We start from the raw sequence: 21,416 nt of genomic DNA on the forward strand, positions 1-21,416 counted from the left end.
AAGACAACTGTTAGATTGGGATGGGCCAGCCTAGAGGAGAACGCCGTCCTTGAGATAATGTCAACTTCTGCTCCTGGTCCTTTCCTTGTTTCTGGGAGCAGTTTTTTTGCTAGCTTGTTTTTTAAAAAAAAAACTCTAATTTGCTGTCTTAATAACTGCTTTATGTTTGAAGAATATGTTCTCTGTCCAAGAATGTTATATCTACCAGCACAAAAGAACTGATCTTGATACACTGTTCATCTTCCTTCTGATCCCAGAATGATAAGACTAAGATTTCCAGATGGAATTTTGTAATCTGTAGCTCTGGGATGAATTAAGCGCTCACAACGGAGGTGTAACTGGATTGTATCACTGTCTTCCTATTATTCTTACAGATCAAAGTAGAACATGAGTAGATACTTACATTCTAAAACATTCAAAACAGATGGCTGGTTTCTTTTCGTAGACATTTGTGCTTTTCAGCAAAACAATTGCACAAAGGCCATCATTCATTTCTACCAAATGAGATTACTCTAGGTCTGTGTCTTATTTTCTTTTTTGATTTGCAGCTCAATATGATCTTCTGCTAGTGGCTTGGTCTTTGTAGCAAGAAGGAGTTCTGTACTCAAACGTTTTTGTTTCTGGCCACTTCCAGGATGCTTGTCGCTTACAGCTCGTGGGACAGTCTGTACTATCTCCCAGTTATTCTGCCTTTTAGATTTCTTACAGCACTCATCCACCTGCCAGAACACAACAATGCAAGGCCAGCAACTTCTGCAAACTATGAACACACTGCTGGTGACCTAAAGAAGAGTGGAGCTGAGCTCTGACGCTCACAGGCAGGGTAGAGACAGAAGGGGAACAGCTACAGCCAAGCTGGGGATGTCACTGCCAGCACCTTTTAGTTGTAAGTTAGGAAAGAAACTGGGAGCAGTAGGGGATGAACAGTGTTACAGTAGAGAAAGAATCAAGCCTAAACCTGCTTTCCAACATATTAACCAAGAGAAAATAAGCTCAAGAGAAATATGACTAAAATAAAAACTGTCAAGGGCGTGTAGCCAATCTAGACGCTATATTTTCCTGGCTGGTAAAGTTCATAATTACTGATGAAGATGCCAGGATGTACAGTTCCAACTCGTAGTAGGCTCACCACAGGCAATCCAACTACATCTGTTTGTTTAATGTAACATATAGATAAGAATTACTATATATATATGTATAAGTAGCTGTATTTATTAATGGGATGTTGAATTTGAATGTGGAGCAAACGACTCTAAAAAGAATTCCTGAAGATGGATAAACCAGGCGTTTGGTGGCTTCATGTGGCTTGGCTTTGCAAGTGTCACATAGCAGGTAGGGAGCTGGAAGCGCAGAATGAAGACCCAGCGTTAGAGAGGGATGAGGCAAAGATTCGTATCACCCGCGGACAGGAGGTTATAGTTCATCTGAACAGGAAAAGCACTGACTGTGTTCTCCAGTAGACTATTTAAGAAACACCTTCTGTTTTCCGTTAGCGATGTAACGGACAGCAGGGAGGCAGAAGAATGCAGCCACTGAGACATGAGCATTCCCATGGACACGCTTTCCCAGTGTATGTGCTGCAATGTTCTGGTTTCAAACAAAAGCATATTAGCCACCATTTCCTTTTATCCCGTGTAACAGGAAGGAGCAGTAGAGAGAATTACAGCACAGCAAAGAGTGCGTGTGCTTTCTTGTTCACTGTCATATAGATAACAAGTGCTAGAAAGGGTTAAAAATATCAGCAGGCTCTTCTTACTTAAGCAGCTATATTCTTGTAGAGAAGGGATCAGCATAAAACCTAATGGATTGTGTGAAATCAAAACTTGCTTAATTACACCTGTAAAAGTTCAATTGGGAGGATGCTTTTTAAATTCCAGAGTGTCATGGACAAGCTGCAAACAGTCGTGAAACTATTTTCCCTTGCTGTGGGAATCCTTTTTTTTTCTTGTTGATAATCTAATTGTCAATACCGTAAGTCTGGCTACCCAGTTTCACAGCTTTCTATAATTTAATTTATTAATCAAAATTTTAACTCTATAATTAACACAACTTACAGAAACAGAACTCTCGAATTAAGGAGATTTTGAATATATCAAAGTGGAAGATTTGAGGTTCTCTGTAGATCTCATCCTACTTTGCCCATCCTGTTTTCCTCCACAACTAAGCGACTGGGTTGCTGGATTCCCAAGAAATTTTGAGGACAAAAGAAAACTTAGACAAATAAAACCAGTATTTGAATTTGTACATTCTGGTCTCATCTTGCAATTAAGCCACAAATTTCCCTCCTCTGCCCCAGCTAGGAAAGAGGCATAAGGACTGTTACAGAAGAAGGAGATGCGATGTGGGAACAGTGCCATGAGTTATATTTGGGGGTGAGGATTTGGGCGAATGCTTCTTGCTTTTGGAAGTAAGGGACTGACGAAACAGGTAAAATTCCAAGTGGCTTAGCTCTATGTGGACACCCCCTTCATGTGCCGAGGTTCCTCATTCCCAAATGTTCATCTTCCCCAGTGCTCTGGTTACAAGTCCCACCAGTGTTTTCAGTTCTGATCTACAGTAGTCCCTGCTATGCCACACATGGTTCCCCACAAGCTTTTGCTCCGCAGCCCATCTGAGCAAAAGTTGCCAGTGTCAGGAAAAAGCACTTCTGGATTTGTTATGTAGAAAAATATTTTTTAACTGCTCGCTCATTTTCAGCGCTTTAGGGCTCTTACCAACCTACTGCAATTCCTTGCTTCACCTACATTAATGGGGAAAAGATTTTATTTAAACAGAGGGAACTAATGACAAAACTACTTAGCCTGTTTTGTGTTTTCTCTATTCTTTTTTTCTGGTCTGGATTTTTCCCAAGGTGAAGAGGGTGAACTCTGGAAATCATTAATCCATGGGATTTGTCCATGGTGTATAAAAATTTCAAAAAGAATTTGCTATATAAAAATGATTTCCTAATTGATTCTGTCAGAAATGAACTGAGTAAGACAGCTCTGTCAAAATAGCCAGAATCTCTTTCAGCTCCTCACGCATATTGTTCTGTTTTGGTTTATGAGGAGAAAATGGTGAAGGTTACATTTAAATCCGTTTTTTTTTTTGTCTTTATAACAAATCTAAAGAAAACTGAGCCTGTCCCTGAGCCTTGTGTCTTGTGGTCTTCTGAAAAACCCAAGTTTCTCTGTGCAGCAGTGAACTGAGCTGAACTGGACCGAGGTCAGGCTGTGTCTTTTTGAGAACTTTCTTCTGTTTCCATTTAAAATAATGACGGGAAGACATCAGTGATAAATTTTTCTGGATTTGGGAAAGCTTTGCACTTTCTGAGCCAAATTCATGCCTCATAAAACTCCTTTGCATTCAATGGTTACAAGATGATTGCAGTTGAACCCTCGTGTTCGTTGCCAAACACACACAAATGGTCTGAGCAAGAAGGCATAATTCAATTTGCCATGCAGATACTTCCAGGCTACATCATTCCGTATCTTAGTTTAATTCCATATCTCCCAACATAAGATATTTTGCTGTATAGGCAAAATTTTCTTGTCTGGTAATATCTATAATAAAACCCAGATACAGGGACGCATCTGAGGACCCACTATGATCCACTCCATCCTTTGTTAGGTTCATCAGGTCCTCCTTGGAATAATTTCCTTTTAACAAACATATATGTTTACCCAGACTTTGAGACTATCTTCTCCTGTGTAGTGGTAGTTTGGGAAGTAGGTTTTGTTGGGTAGCATAGTTGCATCTGTATGTAACAAAGTTTGAAAATAATTTCCTGTGCTGACATGAAAATTACAATTGATAGGAGGCAAAGGGCTACCTCCATTTAACTTGTTTTGGAAACATATCTGTTAAGTCCAGGCTGAAGTTTTGAGGGGGTCTTTGGTGGTGTTTTGGAGTTTTGGTTGGGGTTTTTATCAGAATTCTTTCTTTTTTTTGTGCCTTTGCAGAACCTACAAAAACCACGCAAGGTCCATACACCAGGCTAGCAAGCTAGAGCGTTTCTCAAATTAGTTAATTCCTTAAAAGCTTTCAGATTCCTTCTACGCTTCTTTCTAACATCTTTGGTACAAAAACAGTGAAATTTTGACTTCATGTGAAGAACATGACCCCCAGATTACCCGGCAATTCTATTTGATTTTCTTCTTGATATAGCTGTTCTGCCAGGGACTTTTCTCAAATATTTATAGTGATTTCTGGGTAAATTGAGAAAAACCTGCTGAATTATTTGATTGCAAAACGAAGACCACTTATGTGCATTACTCTGCCTTTTATTCTGTAGTGAATATATACGTGCAACATATATGCAAGCAGGGTAGTCAAGCTAATAGGGGACTATGACAGCAGTCGTGCCAGTGCCAAGTGTACGTATGGCACTTTGTATTGGCATTACTGTGATAGCATCGAGAAGATGCTATTTTCTCCTTCTTTTTGCTTGCTCAGAGAAATCCTAGGCATTTATCTGTAAGGAAGAGACTACTGTTGTTGATCCACAATCAACATGCATGTTGATGCGTGATTCTGATGAGTGAGGCAAGTTGTGTAAGGAGATAACTCTTACAAAATCAATTGGTGTAGCCGGAAAAACAGACAAGCTTTTAGGTGTGCACATAAGACTTTGATCAAAATGGGAGCTACAAATTTATTGCTAAGTAGAAATTGAGAAGGTATTCTCTGAAATTCACTAAGTAAGGTTAGTTATTTGATTCTGCAAAAGAAAAGCAGTTGCTTCCTTCAGAGAAGAAGGGAACGTTAGCAGGGAGAAGGGTGACCAGGTCATTAGCCTTTCTGCCTGGAGAGCCCATAATTTAAAGCTCATGGTTGTGGTGAGCAAGTCGTAGTATATGTTGATTAAAACCATACTTTAGTCCACAGACATCTATGGATGGTCAATGTCACATTTGTCTCAGTTGGACACTGCTGCACTTGTGCCACCCATTCACTGGTTTTCTTTTTCATATAGAATCACAGAATCGTAGAATGGTTTGGGTTGGAAGGGACCTCAAAGATCATCTAGTTCAAACCCCCCTGCCATGGGCAGGGACACCCTCCACTACACCAGGTTGCCCAAAGGATGAGGCTTTTCATCCAACCTGGCCTTGAACACTTCCAGGGATGGGGCAGCCACAACTTCTCTAGGCAACCCATTCCAGTGCCTCACCACCCTCAGAGTGAAGAATTTCTTCCTTATATCTAATCTAAATCCACCACCTTATATCTAATCTACCTTCTAATCTACCTTCCTTATATCTAATCTATATAACCACCTATGGGATTTTGCAGGTTTTCATTAGGCACTGCTCAGACAAACTTTTAGACACCACAGTCTCTATAGGGGAGGTGTGTTCATCTTTCACTGTAAAAGTGACCAAACTCTTAGATAGATCTCTCCAACCGCGTTCAGCTCTAAGTACCTTTTCTTATCTATGCATCATATATATATATATGTATTTAAACGCAGACTCTTCTCATAAAAACCTTTAAATACAGTTACTCCTGCTTCAGCTGACCGTTGTACAGCAACGGAAGAAGCAGTCTTAATTTCATTCTAAAGCATGTTTTTGCCCCAATCACTTGCAAAACTACGATTACATTCACATTTGTCATGCTCAAAATTAACAAAAAAATCTGCGAAATCTCAAAAAAACCTGAACGTGTTGTTTCCGAGTTGAATTTGTTCTCGAATATGTTCCCAAATGTCTTTATCAGTTGGTAGAGATGGTTTGGGTTTGCATCAGACATTTGTCAGGTGTTTCATGCTTCTCCCTCAGCGTTGTGGTGATCTCCTTTTTTAGTGAAACACGTTGTCAAACTTCGCTGGCCACCAACGATATTCTGAACTAGAGGGTACATTGAGCAGGCTTCATTCCATGCATGGATGAGGATGACCTAAACCTATTCAGGGCAATTAATGAAGATCATCTGCTTAAAAGCTACTCCAGGGTTTGGTCTGTTTATCCATTGTTTTCCTAGAAAGCTGTACAGCTCCGGGCTGATCATGAGAACGTGATGTGGTTTATGAATCCAGCACTGCCTGGCCTTTCCACTTAGCAAATGCTCTTACACCCTCTTGAGATAAGGCAGTGGCAGCTCTGCTGCACGGGAAGCACAGTGCCCCTTGCTATTGACTGGTTCCAATTAGATACGTCAGGAACACAGCTATAAGGGCATTTCCGAGTTGACCGGCAGGGTTTAATGGATCCCAAGTGAGAGGAACGATTTGCTCTGCCAACAGCTTTGGGAGGGCCGCTGGTTAAGAGCTTTCACACGCCTCATATGGCCCATTTCCAGTTCGGGGTAAGGAGGCAAGGGTGCAGGAGGAATGCGCTTCGAAAGGGGACTCGTCCCCGAGCAATCGAATTGGACTGTTGTATGAAAACCTTCCATCGTTACTTGCTGGATAGCTCTGCTTGCGTTTTATCACGGAGAGCAGCCAGGAAGGCTGGCAAGTCAGATTCTTTTCAGATGGAAATCCGTGCATCTGATGGATGTTCAGTAGACTGGGGTGCCTGAAAAAGAATACAAGGCAGCTACTACATTGATTGGACATAGAATCATAGAATGGTTAGGGCTGGAAGGGACCTTCAAAGGTCATCTAGTCCAACCCCCCTGCAAGGAACAGGGACATCTCCAACTAGATCAGGTTGCTCAGGGCTTCGTCCAACCTGGCCTTGAACGTCTCCAGGGATGGGGCATCCACCACCTCTCTGGGCAACCTGTTCCAGTGTTCTACAACTCTCATGGTAAAAAATTTTTTCCTAATATCCAACCTGAATCTACCTCCCTCTATTTTAAAACCATTACCCCTTGTCCTATCACAACAGGCCCTCCTGAACAGCCTCTCCCCATCTTTCTTGTAGGCCCCCTTGAGGTACTGGATCTAGTTATTAGACTTTGACTACTTAATTTTCACATTTTTATAAAACAGGATTTTTTTAAGATGTGCTATTCCATCACTCCACCCTCTGTGGGCAAACCAAACAGTAAGAATGATAGGAAAGACATCAGTTAATTTTTTGTCACCTGCACAGGCAGTACACTGGTCAGATCATAATCGAGGTAACCCAAATTATAAGAAATCGGGGTAAATAGCGCAAATTCAGCAAACAGCCAAAGCTGATGGATATAATAAGCTAAATACAGTTGTGCTTGGTAATGGAAGTGAAATGTTAACAGTGCTGATGTTACTAAAAAATCCCTTCCTATTGCCCTGTATACAAGAGAGCAAAGTATTCTGCCCTGCTGCAGTTTGCCACCTCGATACATCAAACCCTTCTTTTTATACATGTGTTTATATCTGCAAACGGATGCTGCCCCAAGGCTGCACATAGCAGTGGGGGTTTTTTTAATAAAGCACATGAGCTGCCTCTCTCTCAGGTTTCTCATCTGTCTCTTCTAGCACGGCTGCCGTGTCGCCGTGGCTTTTTGTGGCTGCTGCCAGCCTGATGTTCTGCTGTAGGCTGCTGAGCGCAGCTACGCTCTGCAGGACAAGGAGCCTGATGTTAGTTAGCTCCTTAGCCACGGCTCTCAGATCCTCCCACCCTACAGAAACCAATCCATGTAGAACCATGTTAGAAGCAAAGTAAGTGAGCCCTGACAGCCGTATTAAAAGGGGTCGAAGCCAGAGTCTTTGCTGAAAGCAGTGCAAGCACCCTGTTTCTGTTGACTCAGAGATTATCTCACTCCTTATTCATTAGCAGGGTCAGAGGTGTCCTATTGAATAGATATCCCCCTGCTTGCTAACAAACAGCAGGTGCTGGTGCACATCAGTTCCTGTAGCTTCAGCACCTCATTTGATGGAGTGGAGACAGTAAGCCCAGTTCTTCCTTGATTTTTCATCAGCTGCAAACCTTGGAGTTTTGTATTACTGCAGTTTTGAATATATATGCCCGCAAACACGTCGAACAATATGAAGCAGTATCCTTGTGGGAGGGCATAGTGAGGGATTCCTGGTATGTATTTATGCACTTGAGCTCTATATTTTTGTAAAACAAATGAAAAATGGCTCTTCAGGTACTTTTTATGGGAACTGGATGACTCCAGTTTGTATTGCAATGAGGAACAAGGATTAGATTCAGATCGGGTAAAGTATAATGAAATAAAACAATATTTATTAAAGTCCTTTGATTTTAGTTTTTTAGGCCATTGTATAGAATCTGGCTTGCATAATAAATGAAAGTTGCCTTTTCAAAACTGTAGAAGATTATTATCTTAACTATAGAAAAAATTAGAGAAAACTGTATCTTAACTTTCTGATTAAGATATATCACTATCCAGTCCATCTTAGAAACAAACATCTTGGCATCGTTAGAAACTACTCTCTTTAGAACATTTTTGTTGCAAACAGTGGAAGTTTGTTGGCAAAACGAGTTAAAATCTACATTGCTATTGCCTTAGTTGTGGACAGACACCTTTTATTGGAAAAAATAATTTTCCTTAAAGCATGGAGTTGAAATAGTTGACTGAAGCACTGCTGGATAATCAGTAGAGTTAACGCATTCAATAATACTTTAATTTTCCATCCATATCATCGTTATTTTCTCTATTAATCAGATGGCTGTCATCACCACATCCCCTTCCCCTAGTGTACTTGGTTAGTTTCTGCTTCAGCTGGATGTTTGTTGGATTATGGGACAGGAGTACTGGGAGGGGAGGGAGGGTGGTCACGATTCTTCCAGTGTGAAGCTGAACGAGATTTTAACTTAGAGGTTGATCTTTGCCTTCACCACTGCTTGGGTCTCAGGCAGTTCCTCACTGTCTCTGTTCTCTTATTTCAGATACTTCAGCCCCTCTTAGAACTTGATCAGAATCGCAGCAAGTTGAAATTGTACATTGGACATCTGACAGCCCTCTGCCATGACCGTGACCCCCTGATTCTGCGTGGACTCACCCCACCTGCTTCCTACCACCTGGATGATGACCGGGCAGCTTGGGAGAAAGAGCTGCAGAAGATGACTCAGGAGCAGGTGAGTTTGTGGTCCGAAGCTCTGAACAAGGACCCACACTGTTGATGTAGGTCTTAATGATGTGCCACAGCAAAATATTGGAAAATCATTCTATAGGTGGTGAAAACAGGTAGCAAAGATACGAGCTTCAGCTGACAGGAGGGTCAATAATTTTTTGAATTATTGCCATTTAATATTTATTATGGAATTTCATCTGTTCTTTTATCTGTGCTTGAGGTCGTGCATCTGCGTGATTGATACGGGAAATCAAACTGCAAGATACCACTTTTGTCATGTTTTACCTGTTAACAAATTTTGGCTGCTCTTTATAACTTAATGTAGTCATAGAGATCTTCAATCTTTTTTTAATGACATTAACCATTTCTATTTTAATTGGCACATTTTTATGTGTCACTTTATGTAAATCTATATACAATGTGTACATATTCAATACTTTCTGTTACAGTGTGTTCTGCCAATAATTTTTTTCTGTCTGCCACCTTACCTGGATACCTAAATTGAGATTTGGACCCAGTGTGCTAGATGCAGTACACCCATGGTTACACACGGAGTGATTTTAGAAGTCCGACAGTGTATTTCCAGGAGTTTTGGAATGCAGAATTGAAAGGGTTTAATAACAGCTTGTCTGATGAAGTCTCTACAGAGACTGTCAATCTAGCTGTGATTCAGCAACTGAAATAATCTTCCTTTCTCCCAGCTCTGGTGATGTCTTGCCTTCCTTAGTCCCTTCACTGGCAGTTTTTATCTCTTGTTTTCATACTATAATTCGTCGTTCCCTACAACTCTTTTTTTTCATTCCTTCCTATTTATCTTTTCATTTTTTGAATTTTCCTCCTATATTACAGAATGCTTTTTTTTTTTTCAGTTAAACTAATATAAGGAACTTGTATCAGAAATAAATGTCACTAATCTGATCTTTTTCACCCTGACTTGGGATGATAATGCCAATTCTTTCGCTAAATTATTCGCTTTCACATGCCTATACCAAATAACCAGTATGCACACAAACATGTAAGGCCCATATAGTTAAAAGTGGATTTGTGAGCCAGTGAACGCTATCTCGAGCCTATCCTGACCCCTTCGGCTCTGGTTTTCTTCTTTTGTGATGTTTAAGATCATTTCCTTGCACTTTCAACTCAAGGCTGAATTTCAATCCAAAAATTGGAGAGAGCAGCTCAGCAGCCAAATTACAGGAAGCCAACAGAAGCACGTCCAACAATTCGGAAAGAAGACAGACCTCTGGAGATAAATATGCCCGTAACGGGGCCTGGATGGTACAGGACAGTTGATCTCTGTCTTTTTACCTGTCTTCATACATCTGTGTGATTCAGTGTATGCTGTGTGCCTCACTCGATACCTACATTTGCTTCTGTGAAACATTCCTTTTCCCTGCTTTTCCCTGCAGAGCCTGCTAGCCCCTTCGCACCCAGAGTCAGTGCTTCTCAGTTTGGGATGGGGCATTGGATGACAAAACACGTAGCACGTATAGGAGGCGTCTCTGAAAACAAGAACAAAGGCTGGATGTGGGCAAAGTGTGCATATCCCTGAAATAAATTGGCTAGTCTGGTGGAGCTGTGATGGTCTTTGAATATAATCCGGGTATATGGGGATAGGTGGTATCTTCTGTTTGATCAAGAGAATGCAGGTAAAGAAAATAGAAAAGGTTTTCTTTGGCAAGTTCTTCGGAATAGACAAGTCAGCCCAAAACAGCATCTGTTTTTTCCAGTTCTGTGTACTAGTCTAACAAAAGACAGTATTTCTCAAACTTTGTAGGCCATTAGCAACATTTAGGGGTTACACAGTAAAGAAAACATTTAAGTATGAATTGTGAGAAAAAGAATTACCTAAGTTGTCCTGGAGAAAAGAAAAAAAAATGTATTTTTCTATCCTGTCCCATTATTATCTTAATTCTGCATTGCTATCACCTCAGTTGTTTAAAGTTACCACTCCATTTGTGATTCCCATGTGTAACTAACATCTGCTAAAATAAAATGTAGCAGTCTCTTCTGCTTTCCTATACTCACTCAGATTGTATTTAACAAAATTCAGTTGAAAAATATAAACTAACAGTACATTTTAATTTAAAAAGCACATTTTTCCTTTAAGTGGTGGAGCTTTTTTGTTTCTAACTGCAGAATTTCCTTTGTGTTTAAAGTATTCCCATGGCGGGTGGGAATCAGTCCTCCAGACTCGCAGAAGCCCATCACAGAATACCCATTTTGCATCTTTGGAATTTTAATGAGTTTTGTAAATTACTTCAAATCCAGTGCATTAAATTCACTCCTGTCCCTTCTAATATGATCTTCTGTACATAATGCTTCACAAGCCTCAGTGGGAAAAAAATAATCCTCTTGAATGTTAAGAAGTGTTAACATGATTAGGGAGGATGCATTTAACTGAACACCAATAATAGTTAAGAATTATGCAAGTGTATCCACTTCTCACCAATTAGATTATTTAGTTTGTTTTGTGGTGGGTTTTTTTCAATAAATACTTGAGAATTCATTTTCATACTGCTGCTTTTGGAGCTGCCATTTCCCACTGCAGCAACTGTTATTGGCAAAGGTTGGTCCTGCTCTCTTTCATCATAGCAGATATACCCTGTAGGTCTCTCCTACCTCCTGGGGAGGCTCAGATACAAGTAGTAGGAGTTTCTTGTGGCTACATCTGGTAGGCAAAACTAGTATGTGAAGTAGATGTAAGCTTTTCGCTCTTCCAGCACATCCACAGTGACTCACAGAAACTAATGTAAAAGACGTTGGAAAAGCATCTGCCAGCATCAACACCATGGTTCTAAGGGGAATTTGTTGCCACATAAATAGTTTTGTGGACTCTCAAAGTTTGATTGACAATTGGTATCTCTCATGCATAATAGTTTCTTTATGCTACCATTAACTTCAGCTATATACCTTAGTGACTTCAGTTGATTTTAATGGGGCCAGGATGCTATATATCATTCTTTGTTGGCATTTTATCAAAGACATTTTGTAAAGCTGACTTACTGTAGTAAAAGTTTGGTCCATTTGTAATGAAGGCCTGAAGCCAGTACTTTATGAGTATATGGTATCTCAAAACCTAATCTACCTAGTATGCTAGACTACGTGGTGGACAATAAACAGTCGACGGTGCTTTGAACCATGTCATTAAGTTATTCATTCGGTAGAAAATATTCCTTTGAGTCACTTCTGGACCAATGTCCCCAAAGAAGTTAACCAGCAATGTTTCTGGAACTGTCCTCCTTCAGCTCATTCATGTCCTTTTCAACCTTTTTTGTTAAGAAACTGAAGTTACCAGAAGGAAGGAAGAATGTTCCAAGTCTCAACACCGAGAAATAAAAATTCCATTCATTCATTATAAGTAATTGCATGATCCTAGCAATTTCTATTAAATACAATATTTTCTTTCACTTTGTCCTAAACATATCATTATGTTAATTGTCTTGGGCTTTTTAGAACAACTGCTACGTTTCAAGCTTTAGATGGTTGCCTTTAAGGGAGGGATTTTGTTTCTATATGAAAGGAAATGACAGTAAGAACATAATTATATGGTCCACGTTTTTATTTATAGTTTAGGTTTTGTTTTTCTCTTATCTTTACAAAAGGAAAGAATGGAGTAGAAACAGGAACTTGTCGAAAATCATCATTTAAATATGGTGGTGGTGGTGGTGTGCTGAGATATGGTTGGAAGGCAGCAGTGCGAGAAAGTAAAAAGAGACAGCCAAAGAGAGCAACCAGATAGTGGTAGTTGGCAACAGCATTAGAAATGTTTCTTATCACTTCAAATACAGTTCTAAACTGTGCAGAACCTCATGCTATGGAGAGCTTCTTATTTTCCATAGGTCCTACAGTGGCGCTCGTTCTGAAAAAAATACTTCTTCCAACAGCAGAGGACCGACCCAATTAAACCGATTTTTTTTACCCTAGGAGCAGGAGGAGGAGGCATCTTGCTCCCTGGCTCCCTGCCATCCGTGGCTCTTTCCAGCCATGTCTGACACGTTCTTGCTTTGTCCAGGCTGCTGGGGGTCCTGCCTATTTCTGCCAGCCCCCAGGCACCATTTTTTTCTACCAGTGTTTTCAGCAGCATTTGCATTGTGACCTGGGCAATGACAGCAGCCCGTAGGACCTGGGCAGATGTATTTCCATGAGATACTCTCTCAGAGGACACCTGCTGTGGGAGCTTGTCTCACCCCACTACTTAACATGGTGTTGCACCTACGACTGCTTCGGCGGTGAGCTACAGAGAGAGATGCTTTTGAAAAATCCTTCTGGCCATAGAAGAGCCTTGTAGTGAAGAAAGGTTGTCTGCCCTCTGCCTGTGTACCAGCTCCAGCCAAAGCACAGGCCATCAGGGATCCCTACTCTCCTCTCCCAAGAATTCAGGAATGTCTTTTCTGCTCAGCTGCTGGAAGCAGAGGAAGGAAAAAGGTGATCATGTTGCTTCACAGTATCAGTCCCAACCTGCTGTACCAGCTGAACAGTCGTGGCGTGGTTCCAAGGGGCACAATTCACATCGGGCACAATTCACTTTTCACTCTCAGCAAAGTTAACGTCAAGCTTTTCATGTGAAAGGACACCAGACCACATGTGTGCAGCTTTCAAATTCCGTTTTAAAACTGCCTATATGCTTACTGGCTTTTGAAAGTATTGAACACGCATTTTGATTTGTCATACAAACAATATCCTAAGTGAGATAAACTTTAAATTACAAATAGCTATTTTGTAAACATCCTATGCACTTCTTTGTTCAGATTCGGCTTGCCTTCTTGCTTCTGTATCATCTGTGAGAAGTTACTCAACTTACTCAGTTTCTGTAAAGAAATTACTCTGCCATGTTTTGCATTTAGTCATCCTAAATTACTCTATTACTTCAGAGTTTACCCGACCTTTCTTCTCTGACTGCTCTTCCATTAGCTTGTTATCTTCCCCACCTGATTGATGTCATTTATTTTTAATTTGTAATCTTATGGGAATGCATAATGTCTTTTAAAGTTAAACAGCCCACTTCTGGTCTCTGTTAGAAATTAGAGGTAATAATTGCGACAATTTGTATCCTTCTTCATGTGCAAATGTATTTCCTGAGTTTAGCTGAGAAAGTAATGCACATAGGAACTTTCTAAAATTATTACATTTTATAGCATTTTAAACTTTTGCATTAAATTAATGTCTTGGGTGAGGATGAGAACTTGGGATCAGTGTCGTAGTTGTTAAATACTGGTTGAAGTCACAAACATTATCCATAAGTTGACCGTATCCATCATGCCATAACATAATTCGTTCTTATTCGTGCATGGAATTGCTAATTTTTATTAAAGTATACTATCAATCAGTATCGTTAATTATTCCTAACTTGAAAAGAGATATAATGGGAAAAACATTGCCTTCAGGACATGGTCAAGTGTTTTGCTTGTGTGTGTGTGGCGTGTCTAAAATTCACTGTGATCTCACACCAAGCAGATGTGTCCAACCCGAGCTATTACCTTTTTTATTTTTGGAGGGCAGCTCACCTCTCCGTGTGGTTTATTGTTAGTAACAAGTTCTGTTACTCTGTGCCTTGCTTGGACACTGTGATCCTTGAGGAAGCTTTGGGCAGCATTTCCTGGTAGGAGCTGCTGCTCCTATGGATTCTGCTTGGCTGGGGTGGCCCCTGTGGGCATCCTTCCCGGATAAAAGGAACCACGTGCAGGAGTATAGCAACTGGGTGGATATAACTTCATCATTTCGTTCAAGTACTTTCTGCTTCGTCAACTGCCCGCCAACCCTCTGTCCTAACAGTTAAAATGTTTTTCCAAAACGCATCGCCAAGGATATATGAGAGGAATTTAAGATTTGCCTTGTAGGCAGGTGAGTTTTCCCTGTGTTTTTGACTAGCAGGACAAAACTCCCTCAAGGAAGTAAACTGCCACCTAAGGTGATGCATTGCAACTGGAACTAGGAGATGTAGCCGCCTCGCTCGTTTTCCCAGTCCCTCTAACATGCAGAATTGTGAGTTATTAGCAGATAGCCCTGTGCTGCAGGCAATAATTATTATTTGTTCTGCTTAGCCACAGAATAGCAACTTTCTGTACACTATGGCAGCATTATTTTTTCAGGGTATAATGTGCACCAACAATTACAGGAACAGAAAAGTGTCCTCTGACTGTGAAATGATTGCTGCTGTTGCTGGAGGATGGACATCTTACCTGCAAGTGCAGGATTTGAAGGAAAACTTCCCCAATCAAATGTGAAATACAACTTACAGACATTTATTTTATTCATTCTTCCCATTTATATCATTTTGAAATTCATTCATTACCAAGGAAATAATAATATTTCTGCTATTCACAAAGCTTAGAGATGCTCAGGAATGCAGGATAAATCCCATGTGCAAAGTTACGTGAAATACGTGCTGCAAGAGCCCTCAACAATTTCTTTCTTTTTTTTTTCTGAAAATTGGTTGTAAAATCTATTTGAGTGTATTTAAATGTATTTTACAAGAGAAGACAGAATGTTTAATTTGAAATCTTACTTAAATTTTTAAATATGTGCGTTTTAAATATTTTTTGAAAGCTAACATAAACCCAAAACTTCCAGATAGAGTAAAAATATTTAAAGGACTACATAAAAAATTTCTTTTTTCTTTTATGGTTTTGTTTGGTTTTTTTTCTTTCCTAACAAACTTGGATTTCCACACTCGTAACCCTTTCTTTTAGCCCTTTTATAGGTCTATAGTTGAGAAGTAAAGGTTTGTGTGCAATTGACTCTCACTACTTCAAACATACATATTTACACCAGTTGGTCCAAGGAGATGTAGAATCATAGAATCATAGAATCATTAGGGCTGGAAGGGACCTTCAAAGGTCATCTAGTCCAACCCCCCTGCAAGGAACAGGGATATCTCCAACTAGATCAGGTTGCTCAGGGCCTCATCCAACCGGGCCTTGAACGTCTCCAGGGATGGAGCATCCACCACCTCTCTGGGCAACCTGTTCCAGTGTTCTACAACTCTCAAAAACTCTTGGCCATTTGCCTGAGATCCAGTGTAGTTCAACTTATTCTGAGACAAAACAAAGGTTAAGATTAAATCACTTGAATTTCTTTTTGATGCTTTTGATGCTGTTATTTATAGTCTGATCCAGAAACATCTTAACTTTGGAGAAACATAATTCCAGATCCCAGTATGGTGGCTCTATAGAAGTCCTGCAGTTAACTTTCATTTTATGCTGTTCTACAAGCACCTCGTATTCCGTGTTCAGTTTTACTGTCCATAGCCCGAGACGAAATACTACTTCATTTTTGTTTGCCTTTTTTCATCAGTGTTTTTGTGGAATTAAGAGGAAGATAACACTTTGAGGAGTAAACTTCCTCCATATAAAGAACTTTAAAGGAACTCAGCTTAACATTGCCTTGTTTACATTATGGGATGAGCAAAGGCCACAAGGGTTCTGTGGAGCAGTACCAGAGTTCACCTAGTGTGCATGTAGAACCCTAGCATCCTATTTCTTAACTATGAAGTTATCTTCCCTCTGAATGTCAATTAATCTTTTAATAAACTCTGGAATATCGTGGACCAGAGAAGCACAATGCAAGCTAAATTCACAGTGAACTGTTTTGAGTTTTTTCCACGGATGGAGTTTAACTATAAATGGAAAAGATTTCTGTCATGACTTGCTGTAAACCCAGGAAGGCAGGCAGCAGTGGTGAGAAGTGTCTGAATCTATTGCAGATTATCTCCAGGCTTACGTTCCCCTGAGATGCTGAAGGTCCTTTCTGTTCTTCTATCCAAAGACAAATACTCTGAAGCACTTCTGGGGTCCTTGCTATCCTTTTCTTTCTGAGCTGTCCATTTTTACTTGTCAACAACTAAGCAAACATATCTGGCCTTGCCTTCTCGTTTTTGGTCATTTCTATGAGGCAAGCATATTAATCTCCTATCCTCAGCTGAAGATGCCAACAAAAACGGACTGTTGTTAACACTCCTTTATTTTCATAGAAAAATGGCATGGGGAAGATAACACCATTTCCGTTTGCATTCGCAAGGAGAAAATCTAGGAAACCAGGAGCAGAACAGATAGTAATACTTTTAGAGCAACTTCCCTAAAATTTGCTCTGCCAAACATCTAGGTGAATCAAGTTATCCCGTGGAGAACTGCATGTTCCCCATAAAGGAGCTTGTCTGATTGAGGAGTGACGTGTGCTGCTCACAGCTGTTTCTGAAAGGAATGACGTCAACAGAGATGATGTACATGATATAGAAATGCTGCAACCAGCCACATAGTCAATTAAGATGTCTTTGTTTGAGTAGAAATCCCATTATTAAACCTAGATGTTCTGAAACTAGCAAACTCAACGCAAGGCAATGATGCGCTACTTTTTTCAGATGTTTCATCACAGACATCTGCCATCCAGCTGTGTAGACTTTCTGTCTGCACTCATTTGCAAAGTATTCTTGCTGGCCTTCAGCGTTCAGAGCCGTCTCCTTTTGGGCTCTTGATGGTCGAAAACCTATTTCTCGGAAATATTTTCTTCATCCGGTGAATTTGGTTACTTTTGTTTCATTGCATGGGATTTATTTTACCTTTGGCAAGGGCTTATTTTGTTGAGCTTACCTTGATTTTTATAAGGAATTTTATAACTACATAGATGCTGACGCGTGCAGCAAGAAACGGAGACGTCACTGACTTTGCCGTGTGGCCCCGCTGAAGACAACATCCTGCAGGATTCTGCCTTGTCCACCAACCTCCTCTCCGTTTGGAAGGTTAATCTCTTTGAGGTGCTTTTATAGTGGATTATTTAATTGCTTTGTCCATTCCTGGAGCTTCACCTGGAGGATTTGGCTGAGGCACCTGGAGGAGGGATGCTGGCAGGGCAGGTGGTGGTGCTGGACCCGCAGGCAGCTGGGTACTGCTTTCCCTGCATTTCCACTGCCCTCTCCTGGCTCTCCTCCTGCAGACCGAGGGCCCCTTGCAGGAGCTGGATGAAGAGCAGGAGATCTACATCGTTGGCTTCTTCTCCCGACCTCCACGACCTCCCACCCTTCTAATGAATGGCACCATGAAATCCTTGCGCCGGCCTGAGAAGCCCAGGAAACCCTGCCACGGAGTTCAATGTCCAAACCAGTCCCGTGAATTTACCTGCAGTTTGGAGGTTCGCAGGCTGCTGTAACTGGGGCTGCCTGAGTCACTGGGGTTTCACTTGGCTGAGCGACTGGAGAACTCAGAGGTAGTCCCTGAAACCTAGTCTCTTGGCTTTTGATATCCAGCACTGCTTCTAGCTGGCTGTGCTGACTCTTTCAATCCTGCTTAATCCAACTCAAGACCAGGTCGGATGAGGCTTTGAGCAACCTGGTGTAGTGGAGGGTGTCCCTGCCCATGGCAGGGGGGTTGGAACTGGATCATCTCTGAAGTCCCTTCCAACTCAAACCATTCTATGATTCTGTGCTTGCTGGCTGGACCTCTCCTTGGCTTATCCATCCATTTCAAGTCTCCGACTGATAACTCTGCCAGGCTGTTGGAACCAGGCTCATCGCCTATCCACAGCGTGCCGTTTCTGAGCCGTTATGGGTTACTGCTGAATTCCACCCCCCCTCCTCCTCTTGTCGCCCGAGAGCCCTTCCAGAGCCCGGAGTGCTCCCCTCCCTCTCGTTTGCCCCACTTCCCCGGCTCATGTCACTCCGCGGAGCAGGATCAGGTTGCTTTTGCATTGTGATTCTTGGCACGAGCCCCTCTCGGATTCGTGTAGCTGTTCTGTGAGTGTGGCAGCCAGTAGGAACAAAGCACATGAGAACACATTAAACTAACGTTCAGCACGCAAAGCCCAAATAATTTACTATATGCTGCCCTGCCTAGTAAAGGGAACAGTGTAGCAGGCTTATCCTTTTAATTTCCTTTCTCTCACTTTTGTCCGTGCCGTAACTTCCTTTAAAAGCGTCTATATTTATTCTATAGTTGATCTTAGGCTGTTTGTGTTTATGCAGTATTTCTTGCAGTGACCATCTCCTGTGCTTTGCTTGATACCATCACTAAACAGAGATGTACTGTTGTATCTGATTAGAATTTTAATTGTTGAAATATGACCTCTCCCACTGCATTGTGCTCTTACAGTGGTAAAACGATCCCTGTTGTCCCGCTGCCTGACGCTTCTCACTCCTTAAAACCTACAATGAGCAGTGTTGCAGAAGTAGAAATATAGATCAAGAAATGCGTGTACTGATGACCAGTTATCCCTTCAGGGATGAAAAATTCCAGTTTGACATTCTTTCCATGTCATGTATAAACACAGTAGAGTTCCAATAAAAATATCAATCACTTAGTAACAAGAAATGTTACAGGACTGACAGATAATATTAGGGAAAACAAAAATTTAAAAGAAGGTTCAAAAATAGACAAACTAGTTGCCGCGGCTTCTCAAAATGACGAAGAACATTGAGTGCAGAAGCTCGCAATAAACTTCAGAATCCATCTAAGTGTGTGTACCTGCTACAAATATGCTTGTCTTACATTCATAGGGAATAGAATTTACTCGAAGAAAATCGTATCGCTGAAAAAACAGAAGACTTTTTTGGTTGTATAGTATATGAAGGAGCTATCTGCTTGAAAGCTTATCCAGTCTATCTGTCTGTATCATCTGGTCTAGTAAAAGGAGCTGCTTCTCCTCATTCTGTTATGTCCTTAGATCATCATGAGTACAGTAATCCCTAAAATGTGTGCACAAATTGCAGCCTTACTTGGGATTCTGCACAGTTCACGGGCTAGCATGGACTTTATCAATTGCTGGGCAGATAAACAGGTTCCTGAAGGCAGATGTTTCCTGCTCTTCATTAAGACTCTGTGGGCCCCTAATTCTGGCAACAGCAGTAGGCTCAGAGCTAAAAATGATGTTCACGTATACTCCAATATGTTGTGTGGCGTGGTTTGTAACACCGCTTGTTGCAAAAACAGTTTATAGACTGTAGGAAGAGAGAATAAGAAAAAGTTTTGAAGTTCCACATCTCATTCTGCGCCGTTACAGTAATCTGAACAACGAATAATCCAACAGGAAATGCAGAGTAAACAAAACCCGTGTACGCTCCACCACAATTGTGTATAGTCATCTCGTGACCGAGGCAGGAAGCACAGTCTCTGAAAATTATTAATTCCACAGAAAAAAATAGAATTCTGGTTAATTCTGAGTGTAGTATGTGTAAGTGTGTAACATTCCTATTCATTTCATATAGGAAGTAATTCTGAGGTGATGTCCTGTGAACCATCCTGTTGTTCACGCATAAAAGTCAAACTATTTAAAATAGCGTACTAGCAAAATGCTGACCTCAAGTTACGCCAGGGGAAATTTAGGTTAGATATCAGGAAGAATTTCTTTCCAGAGAGGGTTGTGAAGTATTGGAACAGGCTGTCCAGGGAGGTGGTGGAGTCCCCATCCCTGGAGGTGTTTAAAAACCATGTGGATTTGGTGTTGAGCAACATGGTTTAGGGACCCTGACAGTGCAGGGTGAATGGTTGGACTCGATGATCTTGAAGGTCTCTTCCAACCAGATGATTCTATGATTCTATGTTTAACAGCAGAGAATGACCATGCTTCTGTGTGTTTCTTGCAGCTTCGTGACGAGTTAGAAAAGGGCGAGAAGGAAAGCGCAGAGCTGCAGGAGTTTGCCAATGCCATCTTACAGCAGATAGCGGATCACTGCCCCGACATCCTGGAGCAAGTCGTCAATGCACTTGAGGAGTCGTCATGACCTCGGCCACTAGCCCCGCCGGAGCAGCACACCAGTGGCCAAGCCCTGTCAGTCCAAGGAGCCATGAAAACGGATAGGAATGTGAAAAACAGAAAACGGAATTGAAACTTCTGGTGCACCTTTTACAAAGAAAACAAAAGCAAAAAAAAACCTCTAAAAACTACGCGCTCTCTAGGTTCTTCCAGTCTATGATTAATCAGTGATGTTTGCATTCATCTTCTCACTGCCTTTCTACTTTAGAATCCAATTCCCCAGTGACTTCATTGATGGCGACTTTTGGATACAGCTACCCAGAGCTCTCCAAGTCTACTGAGCAAAGAAGAGGGGATCCACAGAATACAAGCAGCTCTAGTTCTCCATGAGGTTGCAGAAGGATAGCCCTTGCCTTTCATTCATTTATTGCTTGTTTTCTTTCTTTTTCTTTTTTTTGTTTGGGTTTTTTTTTTTTTCCATAAAAGCTGAAAGCCTGAATTTCATAGTGCTAAAACCAAACCTGAGTGTGCTCTGATTATGGCTCACAACTGGCCAGCATCAGCCAGCGAGCTCAGGTCTTGCTGCCTGTCTCAATGTTTCTTATGTTCTTAAATAACAGAGAGAGGAAAAGAAAGTTTCCCTGTTTGTTCCTGTTAGCCACTTTATCTAGCAGCTGGGAAACAAGGTAGGCATGCTGGTACTTTCTGTTTGCTTAACTTGGATTTTTATTGTTCACTGATCTGACCCGGAGTGCTGAGTGAGGCATTTTTTTTCAGGTAA

At 41.2% G+C, this 21,416-nt stretch overlaps 1 protein-coding gene across 6 annotated transcripts in view; it reads left to right on the forward strand.

The window, feature by feature from the left end:
* The window catches only part of ERC1 (ELKS/RAB6-interacting/CAST family member 1), a 278,996-nt gene extending 258,333 nt beyond the window's left edge, over positions 1 to 20,663 (forward strand). For all 6 annotated transcript variants that reach the window (XM_086610616.1, XM_086610613.1, XM_086610615.1 and 3 more), the window contains 2 exons: positions 8,769 to 8,957; positions 20,526 to 20,663. In XM_086610616.1, coding sequence (XP_086466742.1) covers positions 8,769 to 8,957; positions 20,526 to 20,663 — 327 coding nt within the window. The remainder of the gene's footprint in view (positions 1 to 8,768; positions 8,958 to 20,525) is intronic.
* Positions 20,664 to 21,416: the final 753 nt, after the last annotated feature.

The sequence above is a fragment of the Tauraco erythrolophus genome, chromosome 4, assembly GCF_009769465.1.
Source record: "Tauraco erythrolophus isolate bTauEry1 chromosome 4, bTauEry1.pri, whole genome shotgun sequence".
Taxonomy (NCBI): domain Eukaryota; kingdom Metazoa; phylum Chordata; class Aves; order Musophagiformes; family Musophagidae; genus Tauraco; species Tauraco erythrolophus.